The sequence below is a fragment of the Meles meles genome, chromosome 10, assembly GCF_922984935.1.
Source record: "Meles meles chromosome 10, mMelMel3.1 paternal haplotype, whole genome shotgun sequence".
Classification (NCBI taxonomy): Eukaryota; Metazoa; Chordata; class Mammalia; order Carnivora; family Mustelidae; genus Meles; species Meles meles.
This window is the reverse complement of record NC_060075.1, coordinates 97,026,557-97,045,041: the sequence shown is the minus strand read 5'-3', so window position 1 is coordinate 97,045,041 and position 18,485 is coordinate 97,026,557. Positions and strand designations below refer to the sequence as shown.

At 59.3% G+C, this 18,485-nt stretch overlaps 1 protein-coding gene across 1 annotated transcript in view; it reads left to right on the top strand.

Moving 5' to 3' along the window:
* The window catches only part of PKD1L1 (polycystin 1 like 1, transient receptor potential channel interacting), a 92,418-nt gene that overhangs the window by 27,754 nt on the left and 46,179 nt on the right, over positions 1-18,485 (top strand). The window contains exons 15-24 of the mRNA XM_046020269.1: positions 2,332-2,513; positions 4,545-4,766; positions 6,886-7,046; positions 8,557-8,859; positions 9,495-9,635; positions 11,348-11,524; positions 12,543-12,620; positions 13,830-13,972; positions 15,076-15,196; positions 17,433-17,544. Coding sequence (XP_045876225.1) covers positions 2,332-2,513; positions 4,545-4,766; positions 6,886-7,046; positions 8,557-8,859; positions 9,495-9,635; positions 11,348-11,524; positions 12,543-12,620; positions 13,830-13,972; positions 15,076-15,196; positions 17,433-17,544 — 1,640 coding nt within the window. The remainder of the gene's footprint in view (positions 1-2,331; positions 2,514-4,544; positions 4,767-6,885; positions 7,047-8,556; positions 8,860-9,494; positions 9,636-11,347; positions 11,525-12,542; positions 12,621-13,829; positions 13,973-15,075; positions 15,197-17,432; positions 17,545-18,485) is intronic.

Sequence of the window (18,485 nt, the reverse complement as noted above, 5' to 3'; positions counted from 1 at the left end):
ACGTAGGGTTTGAGGGGGTGGGCAGGGGGACACAGGGCTGAACACGGGAATGGGAGGTTCTTCTGAAGACCAGGGGAAGGCAGAGATGGAGGGATCGGGCCTCAGAGCTCAGCGGGCCATGATGGCAATGTTGGAGGGGAGGCAGGTGGATGTTGGGGGGATTGTGCTGGGTCTCGGAGCCGAGGCTGGGAGAAGTGAGCGGGAGGGAGGGCAGGAAGCCCTTGTGTTTTGGAGCCAGACAAGGAGGCAAGGTTTGGTCCGTCTGTATTAAGCGTCATAAGGATCTATGTCACTAGTTTTACTTAAATTTTAAAATAGTGGGAAAGTTTTATTAGTTATAGTTTAAAAAACAAACAAACAACACTTGTTCCCATAACGGTCTGTGTTGTTTTTTGGTTTAACACAACTTAACATCTTCGTGTCCAATGTCACTTGGGCAGCGGCGAGTAGGTGTCCCGTTTCCGTGACTGCTCATGAGCTCTCCTTGTCGCCAAGGAACCTGGGAAATGACTCCTGGAAGGGTAGATTTCAGCTGGACTGACAGGGCCAGAGCAGACCCTGTGAGGTCCACCGGACCGTTCTACCAGCCTACCTGCCAGTGTCCCAGCTGGGCACGAATGCGGTGGCAGAGTGTGTCTGAGGCAGGCGTCTGGCCAGCCTTGCTGAGAGGCCACCTGTCTGGTCTGGCCCCAAACTTGGCAGACCCCAGATGGTGTTGTCAGTTTCGTTAGAAATGGCCATTCCTGTGGGGTCCGGTTCATACTGCATAAGGTCACAAGTGCCATGTGACCTAGCAAAAAGAGAAAGCGACAGCACAGCCCATGGGCTTTCCCCTCCATCCACTGGTTCTGAGCAAGTGTGTGCAGCTGGGTAAGGTGTGCGAATGTGGGCACAGACACAATCAGTGAGACCACATGCCTATAGCCTGTGTGTCCAGTGCCGAGAGCCCCTTTCCCCCAGGCTCTGGACAGTGGGGTCGCGGCACCTGTCCTGCCCGTGCAGGAAGAGTGGAGGCTAGAATCCAAGCTGTCCTGCATGACGGCTCCGTGTTGGCATGCTTGCTTGCGAGCCTGTCATTGCCCACGAGTGGCTCGGACGCATCTTCCTCCGGGTCATGGGACCTGCCCTGAAGAGGTGCTTCTGCTGATGTCTGAGCTTGTCCTCACGTTGCCGCCGGGGGTCATACCCTCCGATGTGCAGACCTCCTGCTGTCACTGCCATCCTGATGGGCAGCTCCCCTGCACGTCCCCATCTTTGGATGTTCCCGATGGTTCCTCCGGCGGCGGGAGGAGCTGAGCAGAGATGGAGGTGTAGGTGGGAGTGGGATCACACAGTTGGTAGATGGCCATCGGGGCCCCACTCAGGAGAACCACAGGCAGGGAACCTCGGGTGCCTTTCTGAAGGAGGTCACAAAGGACCGGGCCCAGACCCGTGAAAAGAGCAGCAAGCGTGACGCTGTTGTTCCAGATTGTGCCAAATTCTCAAAGAGCCCTTTGAATGGCGGGTGTACAAAATGTTCCAGTATTCCCGAGTTCCAGAACAGTTGTCTTACAGTTCATTTACGTTGCTTCAAGACCGTCGCATGGGGGCGAGAAATGTAGATTTTTTTTTTTTTTTAAGATTTTATTTGAGAGAGAGCAGGAGCAGGGGGAGGGGCAGAGGGAGAGTCTGAAGCAGACGCCCCCTGGAGTGTGCAGCCCGACGGGGCTCGATCTCAGGATCTGAGATCCTGACTTGAGCCGAAATCAAGAGTTGGCTGCTCCGCCACCTGAGCCAGCCAGGCGTCCCTAGAAATGTAGCTTACAGAAGGCCAGCTAATGCCATCGGAGACCTCAGGCAAGCTTCCTGTCGACGGAGCAGGCTTGGCAGCTGGCCTGTGTGCCAATGACGGGGACCGTGTCATCAAGTTGTACCTGAGGAGTCGCGGCTCTGTGTGCCCCCAGACGTGAGTACATGTCCCTACCCGCCCCTGCTCCAGCCACCTTGGCTTCACTGGCACACAGTAGGCGGTTTCTCTGACACAGGTGACTGGTTGGGGTTCAGAATAATGGAGCGTCTCAGTGCGGTGCCGGGAGCCACTGTTGGAGCTGGAGGCACGCTTACACTCACAGTTTCCTTCCAGTGTTACCTTGTTTTTGAGCTTATTTACTTCGAAGTCTTCGCTAGCCCCAAGGTGGGGCTCGAACTCACGACCTTGAGATCAAGAGTCGCATGCTCCTCCGATGGAGCCCACTGGGTGCCCCAGTCTCCTTGCAGCGTCAGAGGGCGTCTGGCTCCAGCACGCCTCCTGCCCTGTCTCCTGGGTGACGCCCCCTCATTGCCGCGTTCCAGGTCCGGGTGGAAGGCAGCGTGGTGCACAGCAGCTACAGCGTGGCGGTGGAGGTGCGAGCCCGGGCTCCCGTCAGCGTCATCTCCGAGGGCACACACCTGTTCCTCTCCAGAGCCCCCTCGTTCCTCGTCGTCCTCACCGGCTCCCAGTCCTATGACCCGGACCACCCAGGGGCTGTCCTCAGGTGAGCACCGGGGAGCCCGACTCACGTGTTCCCTGGGAGCTGAACATATGGGAGACGGGGGGACGGCTGTCATTGAGACGGGAGTAGCGCTGGAAGTCGGTATTTGAAAAGTGAGGCTGCCGTGTGTCAGTGCGTGCAGCCTACAGAGCTCATGGGCAGCGGATGCGGCTTTCTGTGGACTGGAGGCTGGTAGGCCGGATGGAGGGCTGGCCGCTAGGTGTCTGGGACGACCTGCCTCCTGCTTCCTAGCTGGTTCTTCTTGCACTGTCCTCACGGGGTGGGCAGGGAGAGGGTGCCAGGGGCTCCGCCGTAGGAGCACCATCTGTCCCTTCCTGGAGGCTCCATCTCCATGACCTAATCCCCTCCCAAGGCCCCCGTCATCACCCCGTCACACGGGGCATTAGGTCTCCACATCGTAGTGGGACACCTCAGTCCTTGGCAAACACGTTACTCCGTGACTGACGTTCCTGCTCTGATGAAGCGGGGACTTGAGCTCCACGTGCCCCTCATCCCACACTGTTGGAGGTCCCTGGCTCAGGTCTTGGTCCCCCCTCCCCATCCACACGCCCTCCCCGGTGGCCTCACCTGATTTTCTGATGGGACCTAATCTATGTGACAGTCACCTAGAGCAAGCATCCTGCGTCCACACTGTTCCTGGCCTCCAGGCTGGGTGTCCTGCCATCTCCAGGCTGGGTGTCCCGCCATCTCCAGCCTGGTCCCCGGGCAGCCTTCCCATCTCTGTGGACGGAGAGTCCTTCCCAGCGTTCAGGCCAGTCTTCACCGAGTGGGTGGACGGAATCTGTGAAAGCCTTGTCACCGCCCCATCTCCTTCCGTCTGCGCTCGGACATCACATGCCCGGGGAGGCTTCTGATGACCCCATGGTGATGACCGGCCAGCGCTGACTCTGCGGTGTCTTCTTCCAGAGCCCCCACTCCCCGTGACATCCTGCAGTCCTCATCGGTGCTCCATCCCCGCTGGCATGTTCGCACCGGCAAGCAGGGCCGTGCCTTGGCATGTCCCTGTGCCTGGCACAGAGTGGGTCATCTGGGAGTATTTCTGAATAGTGAGAGCAGACAGTTGCTGCATCCTGAGTGTGGCTGTTGGTGGAGGCAAGAGGCGGCCTGCTGGACTCGGGGTCACATGCACATGTTCTGGACAACACACACAATGGCAGCGTGCCCCCATGCCCTGGCCACGGGAGACAGAGCGGGGCCTTGTTCCTTGTGGACACTTGCTGAGAGCCCTGCGTGGTGCCCGCCACAGGAGCTCAGCGTGTGTCTGCGGAGACGGGCAGAGTCCGCTCCCGGGGAACGGGGACTGTTTCCGCCCAGCCCAGGAGGAGGGTTGCTCCCCCAAGGGCCTGAGCTAGACCGGCGCCCACCAAGCTCCTACAGGCTCTGGAAACAGGGAGGTTTAGAACCAGTGCCTGGGTCCAGGTTGCTCACAGTGCAGATAGGGAAGTGAACTCGGAGGGGTGAGCAGCAGTGTGGACTTCAGGGTGCTGTGTGGGGAACCCACACCTCCTCTGCCCGCACCTCCCGGTGGGGCTGTTTATCTTGATGTGTCCCCCAGAGAACCCGCTCCAGGCCGGGATTGGGGCTGGCTTCCTGATTGCTGAGCAAAGTGGCGACTGTCACAAGGCAGAGGACTGCATAGGGGAGACGCCTGGCTCTCATCTCCTGGCCCATCCACCTGTGCTCCGGGACAGGCAGGCCCGAAGCCTTGGCCTTCCCAGGGTCAGAGGCCGTGTGCTCCTTGGGGGCTGCATAGATGCCAGCGGAGGTGGGAGGTGGCATGCGTGGGGCCAGAGCAGGGCCCTGACCCGTGAGCCGGGTGAGGCAGGGCCTGGCCCCTGACCTTAGCGGCCCTGCTCCTGCGTCTGAACCTCCCACCCCACCTCCATCAGAGAGTAAGGGAAACATCCCCCGGCCCGTCTGCTCCCCTGGGCCAGGAAAGCCCCGTTAGTGGCCGGGGTGGTCACCTGACTGCTGGGGCAGGTGCGTTCAGCCGCTCGGTGGCTTCTCCCACAGCTATCACTGGAAATGCACCGTGGCCAGCAGCCCCGGGCACTCCTGCTTCGCCGCCTCCTCTCCGCACAGCCTGGATGCTGGGGCTCCCTCCTTTGCCTTCCCTGCAGACTCTCTCAGCAACAGCTATGACCAGTTTGTCGTGACGCTGACGGTGTCCAGCGCCGGCCGGAATTCTCCAGAGGCACAGGTGTTCCTGTCCCCGGGCCCTGACTCGGCGCTCAGGTACTGCCTGCCCCTTGCTCCCTGCAGGACGGGTCCGAGGGCCGTGCCCCTTGGAGCCCTGCCCAGCAGGCGTGGGAGCCACTGGAGCCTGCTGAGGGAGAAGGGGGCTGGCCAGCGAGAGTGGCGGAGCCCGTGCTCTGGTGGCACGGGGTGGAGCCTGTCCCGGCACCTGTCCCAAGACAAGGGTCTGTTGTCGGGCTTGGGGCTGAGGCTGGGCAGAGGCTAAGCATCTCAGAGCCTCTGCGCAGCGCCTTCCAGGCATCGCGGGGCTGGGCCAGTGGTGACCTGGGGGCAGTGCAGGGAGCAAGGTCGTGCTCTAGCCACAAACAGACCTGCAACAGGGAGGCCAGGCCAGCACCTGAGTGAGGGCCTCGCTGAGCCCGGCACTGGACACAGGCTGGCGTGAGCCGCACCTGTTCCGCACACCCCCAGGGGGACAAGCGGGATGCCTGAAGGACTGGGGCACGCAGGGCTGCTCCCATACATGGACCCTGCTAGTGGTCTGGGCAGTTACCATCGCCTTGTTGTATAAGAATAGCTCAGGGTTCAAAGTGTGGAGAAAGGGTGGGTTCTGGCAGGCTTCCCGGAGGAAGAAGAAAATTAGCTGTGGCTGGCCTGGACCAACACAAAGGAGAGGACGTGAGCTGTGGCGCCGAGGTCAGATAGATGACTCTGGTGGAGACCGCCTCCGCCCCGGGGTTCAGGGTTAAGGCCGTGAAAAATGCGTCTCAGCAGACAAGCGTGGGTGCCTCTCCACGTGCAGCCAGACCCAGGTCTCCTGCGCTTTCTGAAAGCTCCTGACATAAGAGCATAGGAATCAAGGTTCCAGGCTGGCTCAGTCGATACAGCGTGACTTCTGATCTCAGGGCCATGCGGTCAAGCCTCACGTTGGGTGTGGAACTTACTGTAAAAAAAAAGAAAGAAAGAAAGAAAGAAAGTGAAGGGACATCCGTACAGGGCTACAGACCTTGGATCGTAATTTAGATAATTATATTTAATAGATATTTAGATATAAATTAGGTTAATTAATCTCAATTAATTAGTATTGATTAGAATAAACTTTTATTTTAAAAACACAACATACTATATAATTCTGCTGCTCACAAGATAAAGATTTTATTTAAAAATACTCCATCCTGCAAAGGTGTGGGGTGGGCGTCGGTCAGTGTTGTCAGGCACAATCTGGGCCCCTGTGCTCCACGTCCTGGGGGGTCGGGGGCCAGATGGGCCTCTTCTGGCCCGAGTCCACCCCGTCCCCACCCACCAGGCGCATACACACCCCGCAGGGAGACACACTCACACACGGAGACGCACACACACAGGGACAGGCCGGCTGAGGCCCCTCGAGGAATCTGCGTGGCCCCACGTGCTGGGCTCCCCCCACCCCAGGCTCCTGCGCTGGGAGCCCTGTGTGGAGGCCACAGTCTGAGATGTGTGTGGGCATGTCGCCTTCACGTGGGAGAGGCTGGCCCCCCACGCGCCCTTGAGGGGCTCTCTCCCACCTTGACCTTCTGATGGCCGCTGAGTCTCTCAGGAGAAGGTCCTATGAATCAGGCCTTGGTGGCCATCCCAGGGTACCAAGTAACGCCCTAAGGGACTGCATGTGCCAGTCAGTGAGAGAGCCCGGCTGTGGGGCCATGGGACTGAGGGAGCCGGCAGGGTTCCACATGTGGGGTCGGGGGGGGGGCAGACCACAGGGGGCGGTGAGGCCGCAGGACATGAAGAACATACCTGGCTGTTGTAGGATGTCCAGGTAAGGCTTAAGTTGATAGGAGGGAGCCCCAAGGTAAAGTGAGCACTCGGGGGGCCTCCCTTCTGTGGACAGTGCAGGTGAGGCTGGGCTCAGGGGACCACGGGGCCAAGGTGCCATCCAGACTCTGCCCTGAGCTCTGTGTGATCTGGAGGACTCTCACACCCTCTCTGGGCTCGGTGCGTGTGTGTCCTGGGACCTGGCCCGTGTCGTGAGGTGGTGCCGGGGGGAGCTGTGTGCAGGCTCAGCCGCCCTGCAGTGCTCAGGCGTGCCGGCCCTGACACCAACCCACACTTAGCACACACGAACGAGGCCGCTGGACTGTCCGGTGTTCTCCCTAAAATCCCCAACCGGGTTCGCACGGCACAGGTTCGTCCACATCTCCTGGGTCAGCTTTAAGGACGTGTTTGTTAACTGGAACGAGGAGCTTTCTCTTCGAGCCGAGTGTGACGAGTGTGGTGAAGCGCCCCACCTGTCTTACTCCTGGGACCTCTTCCTGGTCAACGCGACCGAAAGGACCCGAATGGAAGGTAAGGTCACGGCCGCCTTCATTTTGTTAACCCAGGGAAGGATCGGGTGTTCGAGGATTGCTGCGAATGCACAGGCTCCGCAGCGTCTGGACCAGTGTCCCTGGCTGTGCCCATCACACTGAGCTCCCCAGCCCCTCTTCTTAATGCTCACGGGGACGGAGATGCCCGAACACTGCGGCTCAGCCGCCTGCACACGACACCGGACCCGGAGCTTGCCTCTGTCCCTGGCGGCTCCTGCTGTCCTTGGGGCCAGTCCTCGCCCTGGCTCTGAGACCCGTGACTCTACGTCCTTCTCTGGGAGGCGGTTTTTCTGGGTGGGAAGGGTAGGTCCCAGCGCTACGCAGGGCAGTGACCAGGTGAGGTGAGATCGCACGTGAGAACGTGCCGGCTCTGGGATGGGACGTGGCCTGGGTGTGAGCCAGGAGGGGGAGGGGTTCTCACCCCCGGCCTCTGTGATGAGAGAGGCGGCTGGGAACGGCGGACAGAGGAGCTTCTGCTTCCGAGCTTGGTGTGGCTGGCTCCTGGGGCAGCAGCCTGTGCTCAGAGGCCCACACTTGCTCTGTATCCATCCCACGGGGCGGCACGAAGCTCCCATGCACGGGCTCGGAGTGCAATGGACCTCCCAGCGAGGGGGGCAGGAACACATAGGGCCCATTGTGCCCTTCTCTGCGGGGGAGCTGTTCCCACATTCCCAACGTAATTGCGTTTTCCAGAAGCAAAGCCAGTGGGGAACGCATGGAAGGAACCAGGGCAAACCGCAACCCCCCCTCCAGGTGGTTAAACTTGCAGCCAAGCTAGTGACTATCCGAAGGCCATGGTCTCCCTTTCTTGTCGCAGAACCCGTCTCTGTGACAGCAGCGAGGATAAGCTCACTCTATCGAGACGTCCTCCTGTTACATCTGTAGAGGTTTTCTCTTTTAGTTCATCCTCTCTCGTAATTACACCAGCGTTCTTTAGAGTTGTTATGTGCGATGTGGACACAGGAGCGAGGGTCAGAGGGTCCACACGCTCAGAGTGTGTCTAGAGTAGACGTGAATAACCGTGCCAGATGTGCAGGTGCAGGGGGAGCCCGTGGCGAGCAGATCCCCGGGGAGCTACGGCGCCCGCCGCCCTCCTGCTTCCCCAGGCGTAGTCTGCTGCCTCCAGGTGGAAACCATGCTCCCCAGTATTTTCTGGGACGTGTCCTTCTCAGAGGTGGGCACGTTTGTTAGAATGGCATGCTGATGGAATCTGTAGACCTTTTATTTACTATTATTCTTATTTTTAAAGATGTTATTTATGGGGGGCATAAGCAGGTGGGGGGCAGGGGGAGAGGGAGAAGCAGACTCCCCACTGAGCATTGTGCCCAGTGTGGGGCTCGATCCCAGGACCTCAAGACCATGACCTGAACCAAAACTAACAGTCAGACGCTCAACCAACTAACTGGGCCCTCCAGATGCCCCCATAGACCGTTTTCAACTACATAGTTTTTCTGGTCTGAACGTCTCACGTGGCTCCGTGTTTGTTCAAGTCCCCTCTTGCAGAACAGTGGGGCTGCTGGGCGCTGCCGGACTGGGGGCCGTTTCGAAGCTGCCAGAGCCCCGTCCACCATCCACGGAGCCGAGCTGGCTGGAGCCCCATGCAATGGGCACACCGTCTTCTCCGGAGCTGTCACCACAGACCCGGGCCCCGCCGGTCCTCTCGGCCACCGGGAAACCCTCCTCGGGGCCCACAGTCAGTGGGCACTGGGTTCCTGCTGCAGGTGACCAGCGTTCCCCAGGGCCCAGCCCCCCTCGGAGGTCGTCCCTCCAGAGCCCGTCCCCCTCCCCCTCTGGTAAGTGCCCTGTCCCGTCATATCTGCTCTACTTGTGGGATGCTCATAGGGTCTCAGGGCCTTCCTCCCTAACCGCAAACCCTGTCCAGGCTCTGACAGCTGTCCGTGCACACGGCCTCCCTCATCCCCCTGTCCTTCCCAGCACCAGGCCCTTCACGGTATCGCTGGTTTTCAGGCTGCCCGGAAACGGCTTCTGGGCCTCCAAAGCCGAGAGAGGAGCTTGTTGTCAGGGAGCAAAGCTGTGGCCCAGACTCTGCCTGCCCTCATTGTCCCTCCCCACTGTCACCATTGACACTGTGCTTTCCTTGGGCTGCGGTCTGGCAGGTGCCACCCTGCCCCAGGACCTCCTGGCGTCAGGTCAGCTGCTAGAATGGGACACTGTGGGGACGGAACAGTAACTTCTGCAGCAAGACGTGCTTGTGTCCCCTGCTTCCTTCTGCGGGGAGGGGGCGCGACGCTCTCTGAAGGGACCCTGGGAGTTTGGAGAGTGGGGTCCTGGGCTCGGCCTGCGCCCCGCGGCAGGCTTACCCCGGGGAAGCAGCGTGCGCAGACGCTGCCTCCACTGTCGCGGTGACACACGTGGAGCTGGGTGTGGACCCGAGACTCAGACCCTGGCAGCCCGTGTGTGCCGTCAGGAGGGTGGTATGGACTTTGGGGAAGTCTGTGGCTTTCCATGATGTGGCCTGTTGCCTGTTTTTCTCCGCATATAGATTTTGAAGCCTATTACAGCGACCTCCAAGAAGCCGTGCCGCCCAGAGGGAGACAGCCCGCCGACTGTGAGTCTGTGACCATCACCTCTTCCTGGGGCTCCGTCCCCAGGCCAGTCTAGTCTCTGAAGCCCCTGAGATCGGGAATTGCCCCTCCGCTCCCCCCCAGCACGAGCTCCGAGAGCTCCCAGAGACACAGGGCACTTCTGACCCGAGTCTTCTAGCTCACCCACTGCTACACTTCGGGTCCCCTGTACTCAGAACCCCGGGTAGCCCCAGCCCCACAGGCAGGCGCTGCTGCACTCCCACGCCTTGGTCCGTAGGCGGTCGATGCCGAAAATACCCTCTTAGTGCCCTTCCCGGGACGTCACTGTGAAGCGCTGCCTCCTTTCAGTCGGCTTCTGTTTCCCTCCTCTGGGCGGTCCCCTTCGTCTTGTCTCATATCCCTTCCGCCCTGTGACAGCCCAGTGTACTTGTAGTGCTTGAAGCCGGTGCACATGATGCTCGCGGCTCTTTCCCTGGCTGTCCTGCTCTAGTTCTCCAAGGACATGTCCAGGGAGAGTGTGGACCCCCATCCCAGACGACCATGGTGCCTGGAACCCTGGCCCAAAAGCAAGTGTGTTCTTAAGTGGACAGATGTGTGGTTGGTGGATGATGTAGCCATGGACAGAAGAGCTGGATGGTCAGGGTGCGGCGTGTCCGTGGGCGGAGGAGCTGGACGGGCAGGGGACAGTGTGTCTGTGGACAGACGAGCTGGACGGGCAGGGGACAGTGTGTCCGTGGACGGAGGAGCTGGATGGGCAGGGGACGGCGTGTCTGTGGACGGAGTAGCTGGACGGTCGTGGAGGGTTTGTCCATGGGATCGGCTTCCTCCTCTCCTCCTGCCTCTATGGTATCATTAGGCCCCTCTGTGCTCCCTCCTGCGACCACACCCACGTGTAAGTGGCTGGCTGCATGCTCACAGCAGGTGTCTAGTAAGTAACACTGAAGGAAGAGAACTTTATATTCGTAAAATTGCCCCTCCTGACGGTGACTCACTCAGAATGGGGGTCACATTCTCACCACATCTTCTGCCCATGACTGCGAGCCTGGAGTCTGTTGCTCTCTATGGGGTCCTGCCATGCCACATGCTGGACCATGCAGGAGTCCTTCCTCTGACCCTGCCTCCCTTCCCACCACCTAGACAGATAGCCCGGGTGCTTTCAGGGCACACCCAGATGCCCCCTCCAGACCTGTCCTGGGTGGCTTTCTGGCATTTTCTCCCCACCTGGTTTCCCTCTTTCCCACCCCCTCCAGCTACATCTCCAACCTCTCTCCAGTGTTCACTCCAGAGCTCATTCTGGCCTCTGTCTGCACCTTGCCTCCCAGGGGACTGCCCAGCCCACGGCCCATGACTCTAAGTCAGTCCCTCCCCACGCCCTCCCCTATCTGTCTTTGCTCACGGTCACCCGGCTCTGGAGTCGGGGGTTGGTGAGTGTCGTCTGGTTTGCTGGGCTGACTTGTTCTACTGCGCCCCTGGCAGCCTGGCCCCTGTCGCTCTGGTGAGCGGCCTGCTGGGGACCAGCTCCCGGGCTCAGTGAGCAGGGTGCTTGCAGAGCAGTCGAGGCCGGGCGGGAGGGAATAGGCCATCAGCCCCCACCGCACGGTGCTGAAGGACAGTTCTGGAGCGTGGGTATTTCGACACAGGCGCCCAGCAGCCCTGGCACAGTTATGGGCGATGTTTCAGAAGATCAATGGGACTCTGTCCCTGGACCACGTGCTGACTTGCCTTGTCTTCCCAGGGACCGATGCCAGCATCCAGGGAGCAGGCCTGAGTTCGAGTCCTGATGGAGGCCACGGGGATGGGGACAACCTGCTGGGCCCTTTGGATTCCCTGGCCGCCGCCAGGCCCACCCTCCTGGTGGACTGGCCCAAGTCCCCAGTCAGCCGCGCTCACTTCCATGGCTACACCTCCTCCGGTAGGATCCCTCCCTTTAGATCCAGGGCTTTGCAGCCGGGTCACAAGGGTTTGGGGACCAACCCCTCCATTTCTTCCACAACATTTCCTTTCAGTGGAAAAGTCCTTGGGGTCATCATGCCTGTTCTGCCTGTGTGTGTCCCTCCGTGGCCTGCAGGCGGAGGCTCCTTATGAAAGGCAGAATGTGCCCCTGGGGCCCTGCGGGAGCTGTGCCTGAAGATGGGATGGTGGAGGGGGGGTCCTGCTGAGCTGGTGCCTGTGCATGACCCTGAGGCCAGGTACCCCGACACCCATGTGCACAACAGCCGCATTCTCCTGCCTGGGGACGGTCACGCCACAAATTGGGCCCAGGGCACTGCTCCTGTGGTACAGCTACCTTCATGCATTCGTGATGGGCTGACCTACCGCCTCTTGCGGGGACGCGGGGAACCGCACTTCCTCCCCCCCGCCCCCCGTGGAGGCTCTGGGCCGCCCACTGTCAGATGGCTGCCTCCTCCCTCTTCACCCCCACATTTTGGAAAACGGTTTCCCTGTTGAGACCACCAGCCTGCGTTTCCGGGTCAGCCTCTGCCTGCTGTCACCAGTGGGCAGCAGTCACACCCAGATTTAAGGAATGGTTCACCGTCATTGTCCTTTGAGGTGAAAAACTCACTTTGAAATGCCTTAATCATACCTTGTGGACACAGTCAATGTGTCAGTGACCCAGGGTGGACATGGAAGGCACCACGAGGGGTACAACGTGAGCTCCCGCCAGCATCCCCTCGTTGCTGGGAGCTGAGTGTGACCTGGGCCCACCCCCCAGACCCCTACTCAGTCAGGTTCGCTGCCCTCGGCCAAGGGAGGCTGGAGGGGAGCCTCCAGCTCCGTAAAGAGGGCGGGTGGCAAACTTCTGGGGGCATTTGCAGGTCGGAGCAAGCACAATCCACAGGAGTAGGGGGAAGCCAGTGCAGAAGGGGTCTGTCTGCCCCTGCCCTGCAGAGCCCGCTGATGGCCCTTTTCCTGTGGCCCCTTCTCCTCAGGTATCACAGGACGCACGGTGACAATAAAGCCATTCTCACTGAGCCCCGGGGACACCTATGTCCTCCAAGCCTCTGTGGGTACGTTACACTCAGCCGACCCTGGAACGTGGAAGGGTGGGTGTCCTCATCGAATTCAGGTTGTTTCCGGAAGCTGCAGCCACGTCTGACCTCCCGGGCCCTAGTTCCGGAGTGTCCTGACCCTCCCTCCACCCCCGTGGCCCCGCACTGCTCATCCTCACCTTCCTGTGCTTCCGATCCTGACGGGGTCAGGTGGGTGTTGAGGTCACGACAAAGGCTGAGATGTTGGCCTTTAAAAAAACCCGAAACGAGGACTGTTTTTATTTGATTTCTCAAGACAGCTGGGCACGTTGGTCCCTTGCCTGAGCTGGTTGATAACCTGGCGCGTGTGTAAAACGTGTTTGTGGGCCTGCGTCCGTCAGCCGCACATTGACCCGGTGGCCCGCTCCGCCTCCCTTCTGGCCTTTTCCATGACGCAATCGCATCTTCCTTTGGGGGGTGGTTTTGGACCTTCTGCCCCGTTTCTAGCAGTTTTTAGTTCCCCGTGACAAGCGCAGGGATCTGACAGTGCCCAGACGGGTTGGGGTCGGAGTCCCCCTGTTCGGGCTACTTGGAACCCGGGTGCGTTTCCAGTCTTGTCTCCCACATCGGCCTCCTCCCATGAGGAACACGAGGCCAACGTCCGTGCGAAACGCCTCGGTAGGATTCATAGGGTCCCCGAGCTTTGTTCTTGCTCCCCCGTCTCTGCCGACAGCTTTGCAGATGTCCCCTGCGCCTCCCACGGTGCGCTCAGATCCGGACCCCCGGGCCCCTGGGTTTGGCACAAGACATGATGCTTGTCTTTTGCTGTCACAAGCGCCGCCCCACAAACCTTTGGCCCTCTCCGCCACTGCTGCCGACATTTGTCCAAGTGACGCGCCTGAGGGTCGTTTTCTGGCGGGTCACACTCCTTCCCGATGGTGGAGACTCTGAGCCTCCGCGTGGGAGGCCCGGGGTGTCCCCGCTCATCACCCCCCGCACCCCCAGCAGCAGCACTCGCCCCCGGGCTCCTGCACACACCAGGCGGGGCCATGGAGCCACCACTCCCTTCTCTTTGACTTGACCTTGTGGTGGGCTCCATGGACGTACCCCTTCGTCCTGCACTGCCAGAACCCCACGGAGGGCGGGTATCGGGCTCTGCACCCTGGCAACCCCCGGGCAGTGTGGTGATGACGTCACTGTGCCGCTGTCTTTCTCTGGGGCTTTCAGCCCTCGTTCTCCCGTCTGCAGCTTCCCCGCACCGCATCCTGGGGAAGGCCCAGCTGTTCGTGACGCTCAATCCAGCTCCACGGGACGTGGCCTGCCAGGTGCAGCCACATCACGGCCTCGAGGCTCACACAATCTTCGGCATCTTCTGCATGTCGGGGAGACCGGTACGCTTGGCCGCCCCGAGTCTGTCCCGGAGTCTGGGGGCAGAGGCCACTCTCAGAGGGGCTGGTCAGCACTCAGGGGTGATGGCCCGGGACGTGAAGCTTCATCCCGGCGGCAGGAGTGCCGTGACGTTGCTCCCCACACTCTCGGGGACACACCACCCCATTGCTGTCCTGTTCCTGCTCCTTCTCTCAGAAGTCCACCACGTGCATCCCTGGAGGGTCCGATCCTGGCCTTTCTCGGGTCCTAGTGCCCTGCTCCTTTTTTATTATTAAGTTTTATTTATTTTTTTGAAAAAGATTGTATTTATTCATTTGAAAGAGAGAAAGCAAGAGAGAGCGCAAAGAGAGGAAGAGGTAGAAGCAGACCCCCCCATTCATCAGAGAACTCCCCTTCCCAATGCAGGGGCTCGATCCCAGGCCCCTGAGATCATGACCTGAGCCAAAGGCAGACACTTAACCTTCTGAGCCCCCCAGGCACCCCCGTTCTTAAGTTTTAATTTTAATTCCAGTGTAGTTCACGTGCAGTGCAGTCTGAGTCTCAGGTGTACAACACAGAGACTCACACTCCCCTGCGTCACCTGGTGCCCATCATGGCAGGTGCCGTCCTTCCTCCCATCACCTGCTTCCCCTCCCCCCACCCCTCCCCTCTGGTGATCAGCAGCATGTTCCCTGCGGTGAAGAGTCTGTTTCTTGGTTTCTCCTTCCCTCTCTCTCTTCAAATGCCTGTTGTGACCCCTAGAGCTGGAGGGCTGTTCGTATGAGCGCCCCCCTGCGGCCCCTGTCTGTTGTATCCCCTTCACCCTGAGCAGGCCCAGGGATCTGTGTCTCTGTGGCTTTTGGTAGTTCCCAGGCCAGGAGAGCACCCAACCCTGAGTGACAAATGCGGCCACAGTGTGGGGTCCTCTTGGCTCTGGGAGGGGGCCCTGGAGGGACGAGGTCCCGCTGTGTGCGTGCACATTTGGGGATGGGAAGTCAGTGGCTTCCCCCGCCTGTCTGTGCACAAGCTCTCGGGGTGGGGGGCATGAAGGATGCTTACTGGGGATGTAATTCACGGTTTGTTCATCTATACGCTGTTTTTTTGCTCCACATGGAACGGATCCTAGGACTTCCGTTACGAATTTAGTTATCGGATAGGAAATGCCTCCAAACGCACCCTGTACCATGGGAGAGACAGCCAGTACTACTCCACACTGCCAGCCGGTGAGCCCTCGGATGATTATAAAGGTAAGTCAAGCTGTGGGTTTGGGTGGCTGGCAGTGCTCACTTATGGCTGTAAACCTTTCCCCCTGGCTTCTGAACACTAGAAAATGTTCAGACCGTGTATCTGGAAAATAAAATACTTATCTATTCATCTTAAAAATTTTCATGCTTTTTAGATTAAGGGATTACCTACTTTTTATTTATTTTTTTAAAGATTTTTATTTATTTGAGAGTGAGAGAGAGTGAACATGAACAGAGGGGGAGGGTTAGAGGGGGAAGCAGGCTCCCCGCGGAGCAGAGAGCCCAACGTGGGACTTGATCCCAGGACCCTGAGATCTTGACCTGAGCTGAAAGCAGATGCTTAACCAACTGAGATCTTACATTACAGTAGAAACGTAATGTAAATGCCAAAGTGCCAAAGCCTACCCAGTATTTATAAATTAAATGTTTGAGACCAAGCCGTGCCTTCCACACTAAGGAAGTTTGTGGTGTCTGGTGAGTCCTGAGTTGGTTGTCGATAGCGCCAAGTCGAGGGGCTGCCCCGACAGGAGGAGGCCGGGGTAAAGTGATGCAGGGTTACCCTGTGTCGTTCTCTGAACAAGACCAGCTCTCCGTGCTGACAATTTCCCAGACCCCAGGAGCCTGTCTGCCCTGAGCCCGATAGAGACATGGGTTCAGGAACGTGGCTTCATCTGTAGGACCCACACCATTGAATAAGCCTCCACGGCCAGGTGGTTCCACGGTGCAGGCAACTTGGACTCACTGATCCAGAACTTTCTTGGAACTGGCAAGGTGAGATTATTTCCACCTAAGGTCTGAACTCGCTCATCCATTTGGTTTCCTTAAACCTCGAAGCCCAGCCAGAAAGCTTTCTTTTTCATGAAACCTTGCCTGACCCCAAGTTGGACACATGTGCGCCTGCTCCTGAGTACAGGTCAGAGACGTGGAGCGAAGGTGTTCCGAGCCGGACACTGTGCTCGGTGAGAATGGACGTGCCCACCGCGCGTCATGACAAGCACAGCGCGTGTTGGGTGGATGGATGGACGAGGTGGTGCTTGCCAGCCTGTGCCATAAATTCCTCCTCAGTGAAACTGCACGTGCCTCTGTCTCCTGGAAACTTCCCTCCAAATGGATGCTCACTCCCCAGGCCCCCCACCTTGCTGGTGCTGGATATGGAGTCCTGTGTTTGGTTCATGCCCGGCAGGACCCCGCCCCAGATGCCTGCCTGCAGGGCCATGTAGGACCCTGTCCACGGGGCCTGCAGACCACGGGGCCAGGCGGACACTCATATAGGATGTCAGGGGCAAGGCCTCCGCTCTGTGTTGGACAAAGTGTTTCTTACCACGTATTGGTAGAGCCAAACTTAAAGCCACGGTCACTGAGCGGTGTCAGGGTGAGTGATGTCAGTCGGGCCATTCCCAAAGAGTGCACAAGGCCTTATAGTGGTCAACACCAGGACAGTCGACGACTCCGAGAGTCCTACGAGGGTGGAGGCCGGCAGAATAAATACGGGGCAGTGATACTGATCCTGTCCTGTCCACCTCTTGCGTGAAGGTTCCACGGACTCGGTGTCAGGTTGGAGTCTGGTCTGGACTCCTCTGGCTCTCTTGCACTCTCTACCCTTGTGTTTCGGGTTGAGAAGGCTTTCACACCCCTGGCACGCCTCTGGTCTGCCTTCTGCGTGGCTCTGTGGCCAGCCCCGTGGCCTCCATGGCATCATCATCCACATGTCTCCGCCCCGCAAACCCCAGGCCTGCCTCACAGGCCCGCATCCAACAGCTCCAGCAAAGCCACGTGCTGCCATGCTCCTGGGACAGCACACAGACTTGGCTTCTCTGCCTTCCTCTGCACCTGCCCTGTTTCTGGACATCACTGAGGGGCTGCAGAGAATGTGACTCCCACCCTTGACCCTCTGTTGTTGGGTGTGGCTTTTATTCTCTGGTCTCCCACGGCCCCAGTGTCCCATTCACCAGAGTGGTCCTGCCGCTGTGGGCACACGGGGCCTGCAGGTCAGACGAGTGAGTGAGTGGGTGGAGCATTGCCCGGCCCCCGGCCCCCGGCGCTCTGCACCCTGTACCACTGCGTGGCACTGGATGTGGGAACGCTGGGCTCGCCGCAAGGGCAGGACAGCTCGCACTCAGAGCCCACGCCTTGCTGTGTTGGGTCGTCAGCACCCTGGGCACATAGGTCCACGCCACAGAGTTCCTGGTTCCTAGGGTTTGCTCTCCACCATGACCCTTGTCTGCCACATTCTCTCCAGTCACAGTGTCCACTGCGATCACAGATGGTGCGGGCTCCCGGGCACCGCCATGCACCGTGACAGTGACCGTCCTGCCCCGTTTCCACGGGAATCTCTGCCTGGATGAGGACACGTGAGTAAGCCGTGTGGAGACACTGTCACACATGCCTGTGTCTCCTCGGGAGCAGGGTCTCCCCCAGGCCAGCCACAGGGGGGCCCATCTTCTCAGGATGAGCAAAAGAAACAGCCAGGGCTCCACGATCCTAACTTGGATTTGCGTGGGGTGTGTGTGCGTTCACTAGGGCCTACAATCACGGGGCGTCCTGGGCTGCCCTCTGGATGCCATTGGTCCCTCGGGTTCAGGGCGCTTACATAGCCATGCACCTGCTTCCTGAGCCCTAGTGTGGGAGCATCTCCTTTGTCCCCTAAAGCCATGGGCTCGTTACCTGTCACCTTCCTTCCCCCACAGCCTCAGATGGCCACTAGTCCACCTCCCATCCACAGTTGGGTTGATGCTGGACATGGATGCAAACAGGGTCACAGCCCGTGCTCCTGGGTGCCGGTCCCTCTCACTAGCTGTGGTGTCTTTGAGGTCTGTCACAGCCCTGTTCCCTCCCATCCACCATGAGTCACTTGTCCCTTCCTCAGTTGATGCACGGGGGATGCGTCTCCACTTCAGACTATAGACAATGCTGTTAGGAACAGAGGTGTGGACGTGTGTTTTCCTTGTTGGGTACGTACCTAAGGGCAGAGCTGCCGGCTCACAAGGTCGTCCCGTGCGTATCACATGGGGGAGGCAGCCAGCCTGCTTTCCAGAGTGGCTGCCCCATTTCCCACAAGCCTCCAGTATGTCCCTGTCTACACCACACTATACTGTCTCTCTTCTTCATTCTGGCCACCCAACACTGCTGAAAGGGCGTGTGCTGTCCCTCCAGACTTGCATTTCCCTTGTGGCTAACGGTGGAGAGCGTCTTTTCCTGGGCTTGCACATCTGGCTTGGAGAAATATCTGTTCAGCTCGTTGGTTTAAAAGTTGGGTTTCTCTTTTCTGATTAAGCTGGAGGAGCTCTTCACG